Source organism: Glycine soja, chromosome 19 (assembly GCF_004193775.1).
Source record: "Glycine soja cultivar W05 chromosome 19, ASM419377v2, whole genome shotgun sequence".
Classification (NCBI taxonomy): domain Eukaryota; kingdom Viridiplantae; phylum Streptophyta; class Magnoliopsida; order Fabales; family Fabaceae; genus Glycine; species Glycine soja.
Window position 1 is genome coordinate 47962503 of NC_041020.1, and position 19926 is coordinate 47982428.

Genomic DNA, 19926 nt, shown 5'->3' on the forward strand with positions numbered 1-19926 from the left:
ATACAAATTGCTATTTGTTAATTATTTCTATCGACGACTTGAATTCAAGTCAGTAGTTATAGTGCGGGTTTGGAACCTAATCATCCATAGACGTCTTTATTCTCTCTTCACGTTTAGCAGAGACAACAAAAAATTACTTCAGCATTATTTGGCTTGGTTTTGTTGAAGGATTTATTGGGTAATTAATGTTCCCACAAACAAAAATTATTCACAATTTTAAAAGATAAAAAAAATAATAACAAATATCGTGGTTAAACACCTCTTACCTACTTTCATGAAACGATCTTAAAAGTAGTTTTTTTATTACAAAAATAATTACAAGAATTTAATTCATCACAAATAGTGTATTACTCTAATCCGAGTATCACATTAATGATTCTAATAAATGATAAGTATAAACACACTTTTCTCTCACACTCTTTGTTTTTCCACTAATTTTTTTCTCTATTTATAGTGAAAATTACGACCAACTATAATAAATAAGTTATTTTGAAAATTAAAACAAAAATGATTTTTAATGCATCCATTCAAATAAGCTTCATCTAGTAAAATATAATTTTTCACTTTATATTTAAGTCACATAAACCTTAATGATAAAAATTCAATTTTAAATATATATACATTTTATCTTTTTGCTTGGAATTTTATAAAATTCACGCGTAGGAGACGAGTGCTCAAATTAATTCAATGATAATAGAGTGATTCAAAGTTGAACCAAATCTCATTATCCTTGCAATGTTAATTCAAACATATATGAATATACACACCAAATAAACAAAATAATATAATGTATTCAAGGAAACTAAGTGGAGGCGACCTACTCAGTATACCTCATAAACAAGGGATGCCTACCCAAAACAAATTACTGAAAAGATGTCTGTAAAGTCCATAAATAGGGACCTAGTAGCAACTGTTCATCCTGCAAGAGTTGTCTCATTTCCAAATTTTCACTAGGCTTAGGACCCACCCACGTCTTCAAAAACTTAGTGCTGATAAATAGTGTCTATTTGAATTATATTTGCAACTGATTTAAAATCTTGATTTTTGAAAACTAATTTCAATGTTTTAAGTTTGTTTGCGTATTATTAAGCATTTAACATATAGGGTCTTCTTATTTCTATTTTCCTTTTTGAGAAGAAAGCATTTTTAATTTAAATTCTGTTTATCTTTTGATATCTTTTAAAAAATAAAAATTAAAAATCAATGTTTTTTTCTGATGAAAAGAGAAAGTTGTGGAAAAATAAATCTCTAAAAAATTACCATAATAATTTTCCATAGTTTAAGTAAATACACTCTAAATTGATTAGTTATTCTCTTCAAGAATAGTCTTTGTATGAAATTTTTTCACGATTACCAACATATTTTTTCCTCTCACATGTATTCTCTTTAGAAGAGAAATGGGGAAGGATCGGGATTGTTTGTTTTAACTTTTAACTTTCATTTCTCTTTACACGTTGGGCCCGATCTATCCAGCCCAAAGCGCAGTTGAGAAGTTGATGGACGGTTATTGCTTTCTGCATCTCTCAGTTGCTTCATGCACTCCCTTTTATTATTTTTAATGACCAATCAAGAATATAAAATTACACAAAATGCACTCCTTTTTTAACTTTTGAAATAACTAATTTGAAAGGTAAAAAAAAAATTATGGAGAAAATGCAGAAAACAACCTGAGAAGTGCAAGAAGTAACAACCTTTGATCGACAAAGTGGAAAACGAGGGAAAATAATAGACTGGCATGCGTATGGCTTTGCATTACTGTATCACGAAAAAATCACAATTGTTTTCTAGAAAGTGGGGAACTCTTTGTCGTTGCTTTGAATTTATTAGGCGCCTCTTTAGAATCTTTGTACTCCACCATCCTTTTTAATATCCCAAGTAAACATATAATTGAGCTTTGCGTTCACTGAATATATATATCTATAATTAACACCGAAGCCGTCTCCTGAAGCTCTTAACTCAAGTTCAAAGTGATTAGCATGCTTTCAAAACGGATAACTATTCTTATCAGACAATTTTTCCTTTGATATTAGCTTTCGGGAATTTCAAGATATCGCTAATTATATGCAAATACGTACCTATTGAACAAAAAAATACTATTATTTTGTAAATCACTTAATAGTTAATCACAAATTTTAGGCTCCATTTGATAGAGTGAAAAGAAAGTGAATTGAAATGAAAATTTTAAATTAAAGTTGAATATAGAAGTGCGAGTCCTACATCATTTTTAGTATTTTTTTTCTTCTTTTTTTCTCCACAAACGAGTGCAGCCTTAACGATTTTCAGTAAGTTATATTCATTGTAAATATATGTAACCTTTGTCGTTTTCGTGTTAAAACTCAAAATCCCGAGGGACACATGTTGAAATCAATTATCATGAAATGTGAAATATTATCTTTTATCTCATAGGAACTTGCATCCATGAGATGCAAAAACATCCATTTCAGTCTACGTTTCAAAGCCCTAACTTAAATTTCCATAAATTGCTAAACATATTAGTATAAAACAAAACCACGTTTAAGAAGGACCAAACAAGCACTTAATAAAAGCATTACAGCTTCAACTTCAATGTTCGTTTTTCATTTTACTTTATATACTTAAGGTTTGTTTGATTTAGTTAAAGAGAGAAGGATCGATCGTGGATTGATGGAAAACAATAAAAATATAAATCCTTTAATCATTTGGAATTGTCAACAAAGGAAAAAAAAAAAAAAATACACGTATGTGGGTCTCATTAAGGGACACCTTTCCTCCAAATTTGAATGAAAAAGGAGGAAAAAGTTATTTTTTTATATATATAGAGACAAAATATCTATTTATATCATTATATATATATATATATATATATATATATATATATATATATTATTTCATTTTCTATTAACTAAAAAACTACACAACTGAAAAGAAAAAAATCTATCTTTTCTTTTATTTCATCTTACTTTTCTAAATCAAACATACTATTAACCAAAGTCATTCATACTAGTAAAAAAATTACAAAATGAAAACTTCAAAAATAATATTTAACCTCAAAATAACTAAAAGTAGCTTAAATTAAACTAAAAGCAAACTTTTAAGTACAAATAAAAGATAGCTTTTTAACCCATTCAGTGTACGTACGTTTGATTTAGCTTATCTTAAAGTATTAAAGTATTTTTTTAATTTCCTAAAAAAATAAAGAGTATATATCTTTTTAAATTTAGTTGTTGGTAAAGATGAAAATGAAGCAAAATTTGAAGATTAATAAGTGTGGGTGGCAGCCAAACTTTGTGAATTCATTTTCCTCGTTTGTAATTGTAGGGACCCACGTATTAAAGCTGGCCAATGAAAGAAGGTTACGTTGCAGTGAGCGATTTTCTCCAGTGAGAATCTCACTCAGTCACTGAGACAGTGTTCTACACATACGTACGACCTACACTGACACCACCTACTTACATGACTTGACTTCCCACACTTGTTCACTGTTCAGTGTTCACACTTCACACACTCACTTCTTACAGATTCCCACACTCTCTCACCTTCCTTTTTCTTTCTTTTGTTCCTTTCCCCAGCCAGGTCTTTCTTGGAAAAGAAAAAGTCTTTGGGTTTGTGCAGGTACCTTCATGCTCCAATTAATTCCATCTCCCTTTGCTTCCTCTGTCATTTTCATCTGTAATTTCGTATTAACGCACACCTTCAAAGGAAACTTCGTTTTAGTAAATAAATTAACATTAACATTGCCCCTTACAAAACACGCTTAAGTACTAATTAATAAGAAAGCTACATATATACTATATAGGTCGTACTATATATTAGAATTAGATATACATATTTTATTTATTTGCTTAGGATATTGTCCTAAAACTTACTTGCTTGGACCCCAGTAGTTGAGTTGAGGAAGTGATGGAAGCAGTTTACAGGTTGAAACCTCTTTTGGATGTGGTTAGAGTTGGGAACGCTACCACTTCTGAGATGCGTCTTGAATCAACGGCTAATTGTTACCTGCAGCTAGAAGCTCCTCAACCTCAAGAGAATAATAATGTAACCGACTCATCATCAGATATGTCGGATCGGATAATCAAGATCCAGATCGCCAATCACCCTCTTTATCCAGATTTACTCTCTGCATATATTGAATGCCAAAAGGTCATACATAGCTACATACTTTATAGAATTAGTTTTCTTTGCCTAATTATATATATATGAACAATTGAATACCAAATGGTGGAAATTGCTTTGAAAGCTAAGGTTGGAGCACCGCCAGAACTGGCATGCCTTCTTGAAGAAATAGGCCGAGAAAGCCACCGCATGAATGCTCGCCGTGAGATAGGGGAGGGCCCTGAACTTGACCACTTCATGGTATGTATGTTTCTAAATTTCTCTTTTACTTTTTCGGCTACTTATATTTCGCTTTTGTTTCCAAATAATAGCTAGAGATTGAAAGAAAATGGTGAAATCGCAGTGACAGTTTATTTATTATGGTTAAATATATGTGAGTCATCTAGGAATTTACTCTTCTTTTTCCTAAATATAGATATAGTTACATATATGTGAGTCATCTAGGAATTTTTGTGGTGTTTCTGAAAGATTTAAATTGTGGTTGTTGTTACCTGAAAGGAAACATTCTGCCAAGTTCTTCATAGATACAAGGAGGAGTTGTCCAGGCCCTTCAACGAAGCGACTTTGTTTTTGGGTGACATGGAATCACAACTCAGCAACCTTTGTAATGAAACACTAACAAAGTCATCGGATAACAACAACCGCTCCGGTACATACTGTATTTCACGTTTATTCCTTCGTGGTGTATGCCTGCTATATATTATCAGTGACTAGTGAAGTTAGTCTTTATATGAAACTCAGCTTCTAAAAACTAACAAGGAGCTAGCGCAGCTTTTTTCTCAATTACTTAATACTCTATTATATATTTTTTTGGTTTTAGATTAATACTCTGATATATAAATTCTGAACATGACCCCATTATCTTTCTTTGTTATTACTTTTTTTTTTTTCTGAATTCTGACCATAGATGGCCCCTTTTTGTACGCTAAAGATATAGCAGATTCAGAAATATTTAATTTGAGCATCCACCCCCGCTTCTCTCCTATTAAATTTAAGAGTAATTCTATTTATATAATCTTTTAAGCATATGAATATCGATGTGATTTTTTTTCCAGCAATGAATATATTATATTAAATGCACCAGAGTGCTGAAACTATTACAAAAGTGTTTGAAAGGCAGCTAACATGGCTATACAGCATTAACGGTAATTGATGTGATTGAAAGAGATAAAAGAACAAAATTTAATTACTTATTTAACCTCTATACTTACAAAAATTTTACATTTTACTTCAGACACTTACAAGTAATTCGTTTTAGTTTATACATGCATTACTTTTAAAATTATTTTAGTTTCGGTGTCCAAAATTGTGATGACCAAAATGGATTAGAGAGTGTATATTATAGAGACTGAAACGAGTTAAAAAGTATATGTGTAACAATTAAAAAAATAATTTTTAAATATAGAAATTAAAATATAAAAATTGTATAAGTATAAGGATCAGTAATTTAATTAAGAGAAAAGATAATGATGTAAAAAGTTTTATATAAATAGTACATTTATTAAGTTTTGATTTGAGAAAAAGTTTTAGACGAGTTTTATTTAAGACTTTACACAACCCATAGGCATCAATCTAAATAGATAATATCTTCTTAGTGAGACATTAATTTTGGTTCTGGAGATCTTAAGCTAGAATTTCATTTAAGATTAGATATTTAAGGAGTTAGGGAAAATTGCTAAAACAGTCTTCACGAATTAAAAGATTTTAGATTGAGAGACAAGATATCTTGGTGGTTAATTGAAAGTCTTAAAAAGAAAAAGTAAAAAGTAAGAAACAATATGAAGGGTTTTAATGTCTACATGACACGAGTGCAATAATGTTAGAAATTGGATAAGGTATTGGAAGGTTGAAAATGAGATGAGAAAAGTTGTGAATTGGATACGATAGTTTTTGTGGTATTTTACCGAGATCTAGAAGAAAGAACGAAAAATGCAAGATATATAAGCTGACAAAAAAAAACCCTGTAATGTGAAAGTATTAGAAATTCAAGAAGACAAACAAAATGTAGCTTACTATAGTAGAATTCAATTTGGAGTGGTAAAAGAAACCCTTAAGTTCGAGGTTTATAAGACATGTATGATGGAGTATGTATTAATTTGAGAATTCTAAGCGCAAACAATAAAGACTTTTCTACAAGGGTATATATTTTTGTGTTACTTAGGGCTGAACCATAGATAGTATTAGATATGTTTCCTTGGGATATAAAAAAAATCTATAAATGCATGCTTTTGACCTATAATAGAATTCTGATTGAGGAAATAAGGCAAGAAGTTAACTCCAAACTTGAGTTTTGGACACAAACATTGAATCAAAGGATTTTTACTTGAGTAGGAATAGATGAAGTATATATGCATTGCAAAGAAAATGATAAAGAAGTTATTTAAGATGTCACTTAAGTTGGGTGATCAAAATGGAAAACAACATTAAGGATTTGTTGTTATTGCAAAGTATTTTCTAAGTTTAAAGAAAAGTTAATTGTATCATACCACAAATAAAATATCAGCAACTATATTTTATAAGGCAGTAAACTTGGGCTTTGAAGGGACCAATAAATGAAAAGGTAGAAATAGTAAAAAAAAAATGAATATATGAAAATACTGATGGGATGCTTGTCAAAGAAAAAATATAGGAAATCTATTAAAGTGGTTAGATGTAAAGAAGATTATTAGTTAGATATATTAACAAGAGTATATTACATGGTTGCTAGTCTCCTGGAAAGTAAAAGAATACCAAGAATATTATTAAAAGGAACCTTATGGTGTGATATATAGATTGAGTTCGTTATAAAAATATAGTACACAAATTGATTCTAATTTAATTATAAGAAAAACTTAATTCATTTTATTTTGTCATAAGTATTTATAGAGTAGTTTATCCAATACTGGATCCAAGGGTATTATATGATAAATTAGGTGTGAAAATAATTACATTAGATATTCTCTCAATATCAATTGTATCCTAGCGGAGAGTCAGTCCTAAGAAAACATATATAGATCCCTATAGTTAAAAACATATATTGAGAACCATCTTAGTCCAATATTGTCATGATGCTATGAGGAAGTAACAAAAGGAGAAAAAAAATGTTAAAGCCTGACTTTAGCATGTAATAATAATAGGGTTTATAATTTCCCTGTATACGATAGTTACTACAGCTAAACTTTTAGACGTACATGGTCATCTCTTTCACCTCAAGCCTTGCCTTTACTTCAACAATACGTTCTTCTGTACTACATGCCATCCCTGTACTTGAGTTGAGGAAAATAGCAAGTTTGTCTGTATATGTATGAAATTTCCCTCCAATTAATTAAGCTCCTTAATAATTAAAAAAAATAACCTTGGAGCATATACACTGTTCTCGACAAATACTTCGTACTTGTATGTTATGTATGTGTTGTGAATCAGTGGAAATCTAATTTTGTGTTAGCATCCTTTTTGGCATATATATTAGAGTTTCCTTTTGCTTTGTATTTTTGTCAGACGAGGTAGCTAGTGGGGCATCAGAAGAGGAATTAAGTTGTGGGGAGATGGAAGCATTTGAAGATAATGTATCTTCAGTAACTTGTCCAAGTGATCAAAGGCTTAAAGAGATGCTCCTTCGCAAATACAGTGGCCATTTTAGCGGTTTGAGAAAGGAATTTCTGAAACGAAGAAAAAAGGGTAAGCTACCAAAGGATGCAAGGATGGCACTCATGGGCTGGTGGAACACCCATCATAGATGGCCTTATCCTACGGTAATTGCATTTAATATCATGCATAAAGCACACTAATGTAACATATTTATGTCTAAACGAAAATTATGTTCCTCTTTACCTTCAATTAGTCCAGATTAATTTGTGTGCGTGAGCAAATTATTGATCTTCATTTACAGTATTTTCCCCCCTTTTTATCGTACATTAGGACTTATGGTTGTGTGGTAGGATGGGCTCAACTATGCTTGCTACAGAAAATAGGGGTGAAATGAAATGATGAGTTTGGGGACATGGTGTTAGAAAATTTGATAGGAGCCCTTTCAGTACTTTTTCATCTGAACCATGTCTTTATGTTTACTTACGTTTACCTACCAAACTACAAGATGCCTGAAATTTTGTCTACCGGTCGTGTGCACTTGCAAATTAAGTCACTACTCACTACTAGTCTATAATTGAGCAAGCATAGGTACTATTTTAAATAAGAGAAACAATAGTACTTAACCTAATAAATGTAATTATTTATTTGATCACTATATATGTTTATGTTATAGGTCTTAGACTTAGAAATACTCGTTTTAGTTCTTATATAAAAAAATTAATTCATTTTATATTTTCTACGTATAATCTAATTCAGTCTCGACAATTTTGAAAGACCAGGATTAAAACAAATAAAAAAGTATACGTATAAAGATTAAAATGAGTAGTTTTATGTATAGGAACTAAAATGTCAAGGATTTTATAGGCATAGAAATCAAATAAATGATTAAACTATCTACAGCGATGTCTTTTGAAATACTGTTTTTAACATTTTTATAATTGTTTGAATGAATTTCTTGTGGTTATAAGGAATAGGAATCGCATGATTTAATTAGTTATTCTCACAAATTGCACTCTATAACAAAGACTAGGTAATTAACATTTCTCTTTAAGCAAAAGACCCAGCCTATTTGTTATCAATGATACAGGAGGAGGAGAAAGTGAAGTTATCAGAAATTACTGGTCTGGATCAAAAGCAGATCAATAATTGGTTCATCAATCAGAGAAAACGGCATTGGAAACCTACCGAGGACATGCGATTTGCCGTCATGGACGGATTAAGAGGCGGCGGTGGCGGCGGCATAGGAGGGCCTATGTTGTTTTAGCTCTGGAAGTGCTCCTCAACGATCTGAACTTGTACCCTTCGTAATTGCAGGAGCAATGTATGTGCATTGCATTCCTGTTACACATGATATATATACTAAATTTTAGAGACTGAACTGTTGTTTAGCTAATATACTTGTCAAAGTTGTAGTTATAGTAGTGTAATGCGCCATTGTTATGCAGTATTCCTGAATCTTTGATTATATTATAACAATGTCGTGCTGAAGAAAAATAGAAAAAAAGAAAGAAAAGAATGGATCTTCTTCTAGTTAGCTGCTCTTTCATTTTCGCAAAAATTATTACTGAGCTTAGTGATTATTAATTCTTGGGGGATAAATGATTTTACATACAGTACAGTAATGCTACTCTTGATTAAAGTTGGGTAGGGTCTTGGCTACATTTTACAATGTAACGTGAAGCACTAACACAGTAATCTGGCTTAGGTTACCTTATAAATAAATAAAAACACTGACACAGCTAAAACATAAGACGGTAACGGAACGGATAATTTATACTGATAACAAAATCATAAGTATTTTATGGAGATCTTCTTCCCTTGACTTTTTAAAATTAGAGGAACTATAAATGGAAGAAATTTTTTTAGAACGATTAAAAATAATTTTTTGGAATTTTAAAGTGAACAAAAATATATTTTATTTTTATAATATTTTTTTTATCAATAAATATTAGTTGTCAATTTTTATAAGCAGAGGGATTTCAAGTCAAGATATTTTTCTGTTCATTCTCTTTTTATCACTAAATCAATCTTATAATTTTTGTTTTGTAATTTTTATCGATGTACCTCCATAGATGATGTTGCTGCTTGAGGCACAACCGATTTTGCTACAGTTCCTTCGCCCTTTATAAAATCGAGTTGAGTTTGGAGCATTCTTTGCTACAAAATCATTAACTAATTGTATAAAGATACTAATGATCATATAGGATAGATGACTACAAGTTTTTTTTTACACTAAAAGAAATTTTCATTTGACAATTAAAGACTAACCTTATGTTTGGATGGACAGAGAAATTAAATCAGGTAAAGTATTTCATCTGAGATATTAAAATACCTTTTTGTTTAATATATTAACTTGACAGAATTTCAAATTCTCAGCAAAAACAAAAGAATTAAAATTCCTCACTCTGCACAAAATACTAAACGCTCACGCTCACTCTCCATAGCGCTCTCTCTCTCTCTCAGCACACCTTGGCGTCTATCACTTGCTCTATAATCACGATCACCTCAATCGACAAGTAGGTGTGCTGAGAGAGATGAGTGGAGAAGGGGCTTGAGTTGGAGAGGATGTGGGGGAACTTTGGTGGCGGCAACTTACGGTTGTGGGGTCGGATGGGGGTGAGTTTCGGCAGCAAAAAGGAAAGGGTTGAAAGGTGGTGGTGGAGGAGAAGGAGAAGGAGGAGTGTGGTGTGGTGTTGTTGTCAGGGACGAAGAGGGGTTCGTCGGCGACAAAGGTGGAGAGGACAAAGTTAGTGAGGCGTAGGGATCGACAGTAATCACAATGAGTTGCGGTCTGGTGGTGACAACCAGCGTACACCGCTTCCTTCATTAGACATCACTGCTCCTCTGCATCGTGTCCTTGTTTTCCAGCTTTGACACCACTGTTAGTGGAATTTGGGAGAGAAGGGTAAAAGATAGATATCAAAAAATTTGGGGCACCAAGCAAAATAATGATGTGTATTAAATAATTACTTTTTATCATTGACCTCTCTTGTAAAATCAGTCTTTTACTTAGTTAATTTTTAATTCTTTTTTTGTAACTTAATTCCTTTACTATGTAAATCTTTCTTTTCTGCAATCACGACCACTTGCTCTACCTTATTTAACTATTTAAAAAATTACTAATATTTATTTTTATTTAATATTGAAATTTTAATTTTTAAATAAATATTTTAAAATGAAAATTTAAATTTCATTGAAATTGAATTACTTTATCTAAACAAGAAAATTAAAATACAAAAAATTGAATTGTTTCATCAAAACAAAATATTTATACAATAAAATAAATTTAAATTAAGAAAATTAAAATATTGTGTATTTGAATTTTTTAGAAATTTTTAAATCCTCTATCCAAACATAAAGTAAATAGTTCTGATCAACAAAATCCAATTGCTTGCCACGGGTGTCAAATTAATTTTGTTTTTTTTTTATTTGTCATCTTCCTCAACTCTTCCAATTCAAAATCTCAACTCCTTATTTTTTTTCGGCCACCCTCTTTCTTCCTTTCTCACCCCCATTTTTTTTCCAGCTACTCTTCTTTGCCTCACTCTCCGATCTCAAAACTCCACTCCCCCATTTTTTTTTTTCAGCCACCTTTCTCTAATCCCACACCCCTATCTTAAAATCTCAACCCCTAATTTTTTTTCTGGTCACCCTCATTTTTTCCACTCCCCATCCCCATCTCAAAACTCCAACCTCCAATTCTTTTTGTCTCCCTCCTTTGTCCTATTTTTCCATTTAAAAGACTAAGTTCCCATTTAATTATGATTTGAAAATAATATTTCTTCAATGGTTGCTATTTATTTATGATTGGTCTTGCTATTTAGATGTTTGAACACCTTTTGCTAGATTTATATGGTCTTAAAAGTGTTGATGGTGATTTAAATATGGTCTTGAACAAAAAGGAAAAAACTATTTGATGGTTGTTTTTGTATGGGCTTCGGTGTTCGGCCCTTCAGTTTAGAAGGGACATGGGATGCAAAAATAGAAAAAAGGATTTCTTTTTTAAAAAAACAAGTAACAGATTTATTAAAAAGTAACAAGTTTATTTTTTTGCAACACTATTGTTTTATTAAAATTGATTTTTATCGTAAACAAATGAAAAGATGAAAAAAATTGAGTAGGATGGGTTGTAGGATAGGTATGGACTTTCGGCCCTGTAGGTTGAAGAAGAGAAGAAGGGAAAATGTTTTATAATATTATCACTACAGTATTTATTATTATTATTTAATTATATTTTTATATATAATTAGAAGAAAAAATAACGGACGATTAAATGTAAAAAAAAGGGCTTCGGCCATGTTAGATCTAACTAGCAGTTTTTTTTTTTCAATTTTTTTTATTACTTTTTTAAAAAATATTTTTTAATTTAGTAAATACAAAAAGTTTGCTGGAAGGATGTGGTCTTTCGGCCCTTTACAAAAAAATCCTGTTTTTTTTTTTATATATATTTTATAATACTAGCTTTAATAAATATTTTAAGAACAATATGTAATAAAATAAAATATTTTATAAAATTATTCATATGTATATTTTTTAAAATTATAAAAAACAATAGTCAGTAGATATATATATATATATATATATATATATATATATATATATATATATATATATATATATATAATTAAAATAATAGATATATAATTAATGGTTTTGCAAAAGAAAGAAGACGACTTCTTGTTGGAAAGAGAAAAAGATATTTCAGATTATTTGTGTTTTTTTTAAATAATTAAATTACATAATTATCCTTTAATTTATATTGGTATAAGTAAAGAAAGAATAATTTTTTTTTTCTAATAAAAAAGGTGTTAGATATTAACATACAGTTTCTAATTTTTAAATGAATTTATGTTAATACCCCCCCCACACACACACACACACATATATATATATATATATATATATATATATATATATATATATATATATATATATATTACATGAACAATTATTCTATTTTAAATGGTGTCTATTTAATGGCTAGTCATATCATTTCACACGGTATCTAATAAGAGTCCCTTTATTTTAATTTGTTTCTATCATGAATGCCTACATCATTTCAATTTTTATCTACATATGTAAGAACTTATTCTTTGATTTACACGTTTATAACTAATTTGCATAAAACATTATATATCTATTAGAGTGAATCTACACGGCTCTTTAAATGGAACATAGAAAACAACACATCAAATTGAATGATTTTATTTTATTTTTGTTACAAAATTGAATGAACGAACGAATACATGCAACTTTTTATTTTAAATAAAACAAAATAGCTCTTTTAATTTAAATGAAACTATACAATTTTTCGTGTTTTGAAAATATTTCACATATTGACACAACCTTGTCATGTCAAAGGTTGACTATATATGTGTGAAGTAATGAAACATTTACAATAACTTCAAAACTTATATCTGAATCACACATCTAATATCTGGATGCCCTGAGAGGTATATATGTGTTCTTTAAGCATTGACATAAAACATTGCCATCATCTGCAGGCTTGATTTTTTTGTTAAAAGGGGGCCAACAACTGAGAAAATATCATCAAGATTCACCTTTGAAGTATGTCCATATGGACAACTAAACGACCATAGGGTCGTATATTCTAATTCTACTATTTAATAGACCAAACAGATAAAAGGAATCAGTTACAAAAAGAATAACTTTCATAATTGTCTTCTGATAAACTCAAAAGGCATACATGATTAGTACCCAAGAAAAGTTCATTCGGTCCTTCCAATTATGCGGATATCTATTTATTCTTCGTCAATTTTCCTTATAATTAACATTGACATCGTATGCCATCATATAGTATTGGACTAGCAGAATGAATTGAGTAATCTATGAGATTATAAATTCAAATTTCAATCCCCCCAGCATAAAAAAAAATTGTAATCCCAGCCCCCACCCCACCGTACCCCACCCAAAGAAAAAAAAACATTAATTCGTATCTTAATTATGGAATATATATATATGCCTCGTTAATTAATGATCAGGTACAGTGATGTGAAGATATATATGCTTATATATTGTTTCCTCTCTTAGCTTTTCTCATGTCAAAGTGGTATCTGAAAATGTCATCATCAGCATAGGTAAGTATTACACCAAAGACAAACTTTGATTGATCAAGTACAGGAAAAAAAAGGCAGATAAGTAGGCATCCTTTAAAAGCAAAGTAATCTTTGATTTGATAGGCAATATCTGCTAATATGCAAGAGAGGAATTGGAGGATTTTCTCTTTTTGAATGATTGCGATTTAGGGGATAATGAAGTAAAAGCGCAACGAAGGCAGCTAGCTCTGTGATATTCAAAAGAGGAAAAATTAGTTAAGAATCTTGTATAATTAAGCACTTGCTTGGTTTAAAGTTAGAAAACAAATTTACAAAGTACACGAATAAGTTGGTGTAGATTTGTTCCAATTTAGTAGTTTGAAGTTTGAACCTTGAAAATATAGTTGCATTAAATAGTTGAAACTGAAGTTTTGTTTTATAGTAATCTTATTCAGTTGAAACAAAATTGTCTCCCATTCAAAAAATTTGCGGTCTTAAAAAAAATTATACTTTCAAATAAAAACACACATTCTAATATAAACATATGATTCAGGTTAATTTACACATACATTTCAGTCACATTCAATGATTCAAATTAAACTAATTCGACTAACCTTTAAATTTAACCCAAACCAAGGAAAAGTTGCTGTTGCTATTCCATGACCATCCTTTTAATGTGATTCAGATATATTAATTTAAATATGCATTTCAATCTCATTTTTTGATTCAAAATTAAGTCAACCAAACTTTAAATCAAGGTAACTCTAAGCTGCTCTTGTTGCAATTCCATGACCATATCCTTTTATGTCAATCACGACGTTACTAGCCTGCTTAACGAGAACAATGAATTGAACATTAGTGAAAAAAGTGTACAGGAAAATGAGGAGAAACCGTAAAAAACATACCATGCTAGCATGCATGCCACTATGGCAATTGCTTGAGGAAGATACGATTTACAACACATAATCGATCTCTTTTCATATTTATTGCAAATTTAATAACAGCACAGTGTAAAACACTTAAGCTTTACTCGATGTGATACAAAACAGTCGGACACAATTAAGTGGAAATATTATGTAAACTACATAATAAGTTGGTACCGCACATGACCCCAATAATAATCTCCCATCTAAAGCATGAGACGGAGTAGAGATAGATAAAAAAAAAAAGAAGCAATAATTCACAAGAGTTGCTCCTCAACGGCCAATTCCTCAATCATGTTCCCATGGTTGAGAGGGTTGAAGGCTTGAATCTCGGAACACTTGTTAGGTAGGATCATAGAGCCAACAAGGCCTTGCTCAAGAGAGTGATATAATTTACGTGCTATGACAACCGAGTTGATGACCTCATCGGAGGGGTGGAACACAGAGAGAACCTCAAAACCTCGAAAATCACAAGGCTCAACCACAGGGTAGAGAAAAGCCCTTGCCCCATGAGCACTCCTGAGCATAAGAAGTGCCCCAGGGTTCATGTGCTTGCCCAAGTGATCAATGATTCGATTCTTCCCCTCCTTGTCCATGCCCACAAGTGCTGCCAAGTAAACAACCTCGTACTCCTTCAAAGCGTTCGACACTTCCAATATGTCGTTGGTGTGGAAAAACATGCGCTTGGACAAGTCAGGGTCAGAGGAAACCAAGCGCATAGCGTTGGAATTGGCTAAAGGGTCCATGTCATAGTTGTGGAAAGTGGTGGAAGGTAAGTGGTTCGATGCCAACACAATTGAGGTAAGAGGAAGGGGCCCCGAGCCCACGAAGGCAACTTTGGTGGGAACATGGGTGCAGTGTTGGCTAAGGATAGTGAACTCGAGATGACCAAGTTTGAGGTAGTTAGAATAATAGGGGAAAATATTAAGGTGGTTAAGGGGTTTGTCGTATGAGCCTAGGATGGTTGAGTAGTGGCTCTCTAAGTGTCCCTCGGCTTCACCACATAGTTTTATAAGGTGGGATCGAATGTCTTGAACGGTTTTGTTTAGCTTTGTGACATCGATTGGGCTTGGGGGTATGCATGTCAGGACTAGTTTGGTGAACAGCATGTCGACATTCTTGCAAGGTTTGAGACTCTCGAGGCTTGAGATTTGTTCATAGAGCGAGCACACTTTTTCTATCAACAATTCTTCCTCGCAAACCATGTCGACACTATGAGGTTTATTACTGATATGGTATGGCCAGAGACTCGGTCTCAAGAAAACAAATAGATAGCACACACTTTTCAATGCCCAAAGGAATTGAAGGATATCAATATTTAAGCCCAACTGTGGGGTCCACTCACTTCAGGCTTTGGAATTGCCTTTTTTTTATTTATTTTATTGCGGCCAAATATATGTTGCTCTACGATTTTTGTTAACATTATCATTGAGAGTTTATAGGTCTTATAAACAAGAGTTCATAAATTTATAAAATATTGATGATGTAATTTATTTGGTGTTAAAAATACATATATTAAAAAAAAGTGTGAACATTAAAACTATCTAGATTGTAACCTAGTTTCTTACTAACTGAAAATTACTCGCTAGACTCTATCTCCGACAGATTACGTAATTTTTGTTTATTATTTTTACCAGTTGTGTTATTTATACAACAAATTATATAATAATATTTTTTTCTCTATCTTTCTTCGGCATGTCACTCATCACCTTTTATACTTTTCTTTTTTCTTTTATTGTTGTAAAATTTGTTAAACATATAAGAGAGGAAACAAGTTCTAACGATACACCCGCACGCACTAAATATCATATGATGAAACACACATATATATAGAGAGAGGGGGGGAGGGAGGGAGAGGCGATATGCATATCTTATGTTAAGGTACTCACTTTTTTAATAGTTTTTTCCTATAAAAATACAGTATTATTTAAACCAAAATCAATTATGTTGTTTTGAACTTAACTTTTCAATACCAACAGGGATATGGGTATATTGTGAAAAATACAATGTACGTTCTAAACTAGAATTTGAGAGAAACCCTATACTTCATAAGTTGTAGGTACCCAGAAATGTTGATATGATGGAAAATTAACATTAAGTATATAAAAAAGGAAAATAGAAACAACATACTGTTGTATTTAATCATATCAAATCTCAAACGTTGCATGTCCGGTCCAGAAAACAAAGAAGACTATGAAATAGGTTTAGAATTCAATAAAGTTTTTTGGTTGTATAATGGCATCAATCAGGATCCACCTAAGACCTCATTCATATTATCCAACTCCTCTATCACTACTAGACCCGTCTTAATTAGTAACATTTTAGAATTCAATAAGCAATTTTTTTTTCTTTTCAAATCACTCCTAATTTTGACAACTTTTTTGTGTGTTTATGTATGAACATGTGAAAGGATGAAAAGATGTAAGAGTGTATTATTTTTCATTCACATAAACAATTAGTTTCTTTTTCTCCATCTCAATTAGTTTCACACAACTTTAATTTTTTTTTTAAAATAAAACATTCTAAGTATTCTTAAAAAAAGTATTTTATAATAGTCATAGAAGGCTTTTTTTAGTGTAGTTGATTAGCATGCTATATAAGTATAGGCTGGACATTCGAAAATTCAGCAGTAAATTAATTAAACTATCGAGACGCAAGAGTATACCCTTCATCAATAACTTACAAAAAGGGAACACATTATCATGATGATTTGCAAGTTGCCGCTCATGCCTACTCAACATTTTTTTAAAGAAAACATATATGATCTATATATGTAAGAAACTTGTGTTTTTAAGTTGAGTCATTTTAATTAAGTTTAAGATTTTAAGAGTAAATATATAATTTATTATGTAATCCTTTTCACAATTTAGTCATTTCTCATGAGAAATGAAATGTAAACAGTTTAGTTCTCACTATTAATAAATAATAGATACTCTTATATGTATGTAAAAGTATGGGTATGGGGCTACAGTTCCGAAATTTGACTCAACCTTTGATTCCGAAATGCTTTTGGTTTCACACTGTCACAGTTGTTTTTTGGTTAACTCATTATAAGGAGTCGAGCCCCTAATCAAAAGTTTGAGTAGGTTGTCATTTTCATTATAAACATGAAAATACCACTGTACATTAGTTGACTTAATAGAAGTCAAAATTTAAAATAAATTACAATGTCATTACACTTTTAAGATACATTTCTCTCATTTTATGATACATATATGTCATAATTAAATATTTGCTAACCGTGTCAGTCAACAGCTCACATTAATTTCATAGCAAGACTCGATATACAGGTCTATGCTTGTAATCCTCATTGGCATTTCTGATGCCTCATTAATTTACTATTGCATAAAAAATGTTAAATATTAAGATTGCTTTTAGTTAGTATAACATTTGTCTTAAACCTTTTTTTTTGTGTACAACAGAAATTAAATTATTAGTATATATAGTATAAATTTATGCTAAAACTTAATGTACTGATATAATATATTTTTGTATGCCAACAAATTCTTTAATGCAATATTTGGTAAATATATATAGATTTGTAATGTCTATACACACGAGCGCACACACATGCATATATATTAAATTTTAAAAAAGGATAGGCTATATATGCAAAGAAAAAAAATCAGATCATAAAGTCTAGTTTTCCCCCGCTCCAATTTGCTGTTGTATATATAGCTTAAGATTCCATGTGAAGCTGATTCTATAATTTTATGATGTGATTATTATGAACTGAGTACGTAATTAAAAACCCTAAAAAAGTACGTAATTAAAACGATCTACTAGTTTAATTGAGCCGTACACTATTTATTCATCAACACTAGATAAAACTTAGAAGTCAGGAAGGTTATTAATCCTTGAAGATAGGAAAAAGACCCAAAAAGTCCTTGACCTAAACTGGGAGACTTCTTCAAATATATCTACAATCAACGTAAAGGATTTCCTTTACAAGATAGGGTGATTTCCTATATACAGAAGTTCAAAAAGTCGTATGTTAACCATTTGGAGTTAAAAATCTTCTTGGTTGACTATTTAGTCATTAAAGGGACAAATTTATCAATGTTCTACATATTCACAAATAAAAATGATTATTTACTTAAAATATAATTTAATTTTCATCTTCTCCTTTTTTATTGTTGAAAGCATAACATTATAATAAATACTTAAAAAAATAAGAAAACAAATATAAGTTAAAATAAACATAATAATAAACATAATATTGATTAATAAATATAATTTGTCTATTGTTTTGAAATTTTTAATATGACAATATCTTATTCAAAATATAAGACTCAAACAAAAATACACAACTATTAAGTTAATCTTTACAAAGAAAATGAGAGTAAACTTGATTTTGTAACTACTTAATGTTGTTATAATAGAAATTTTAGAACAACAGACAAATTATACCTATTAATTAATATTATGCTTATTATTACGTTTGTTCTAATTTATGTTTATTTTCCTATTTTTTAATGTTATGTTTGTAACAATTAAAAAAAGGAGAAAATGTGAATATTAAATTATATATATTTTGAGTAAATAGTTATTTTCATTTCTGAATGTATGAGCGTTGACAAATTCTTCCCTGAATGTGTAACGTATACTTTTTTATTAACGATAATGAATAAAAGAACAAATACATAAATTTGTCGTATTTTTTTCACTTTGAGAGACTAAATTTAATGATGAAAATGACTATTTACTCTTTCTTTTACTTGGTCACTAGATTTTATAAGATGTGTTTGGATAGATAATTTGATTCAACCTTGATTTAATAGACTCTTATAAATGAGAGCTTATTTATTAACTTTAATTATTATAAAGTTTATTGAAATAAGTTCAAAATACTCTTATAAAACCATTACAAATAACTTTTATAAGATTAAAAAAAAAATCTTATAAATACTCCTTAGGTCCTTCAGCCTTAAAATGAGTAACCCTGCCTTAAGCTGGATGCCATTACAAAATAAATGAATAAACTTAAAAGCACATATCGAACACTTTGATATTCTATTTTCATTACGTTTTTTATTTCATTTCTGGTCAATTTTTTTCCCACTGCTACAGAATTTGTCTTTACAAAAGCTGTAAGGACACAGTATGGGAACTAATAACGACAATACGTGAATCTGATCATGTTGACATTCAACATATCATGCAAAGATATTAATTTATCGTAATCTTGATTCCTTTCTCTTTTCCCCCTCCATTTGAATGGTGCGAATGAGACGTTTTCATTCCCTTTATCTCGTGCAAGTAATTTTCATTAGACGCTTTGCCTT

General features: G+C 30.5%; 2 protein-coding genes across 3 annotated transcripts; one reads left to right on the plus strand and one right to left on the minus strand.

Moving 5' to 3' along the window:
* Positions 1 to 3450: 3450 nt before the first annotated feature.
* On the plus strand, positions 3451 to 9196 carry LOC114400887 (homeobox protein knotted-1-like 1). Of its 2 annotated transcripts, XM_028363549.1 has the most exons (6): positions 3451 to 3591; positions 3861 to 4122; positions 4225 to 4335; positions 4594 to 4744; positions 7573 to 7826; positions 8750 to 9196. In XM_028363549.1, the coding sequence occupies exons 2-6, from the start codon at positions 3880 to 3882 to the stop codon at positions 8924 to 8926; spliced, it is 936 nt and encodes a 311-aa protein (XP_028219350.1). In that variant the 5' UTR covers positions 3451 to 3591; positions 3861 to 3879; the 3' UTR covers positions 8927 to 9196. The 2 variants fall into 2 exon arrangements, with proteins under 2 accessions (XP_028219350.1, XP_028219349.1); XM_028363548.1 differs by lacking the exon at positions 3451 to 3591 and having other exon boundaries at positions 3791 to 4122.
* A 5474-nt stretch (positions 9197 to 14670) lies between these two features.
* On the minus strand, positions 14671 to 15926 carry LOC114399003 (nicotianamine synthase-like). Its single transcript, XM_028361101.1, has one exon. It carries the CDS (start codon positions 15844 to 15846, stop codon positions 14899 to 14901), a length of 948 nt encoding a protein of 315 aa, XP_028216902.1. The 5' UTR covers positions 15847 to 15926; the 3' UTR covers positions 14671 to 14898.
* Between the last annotated feature and the right edge of the window lie 4000 nt (positions 15927 to 19926).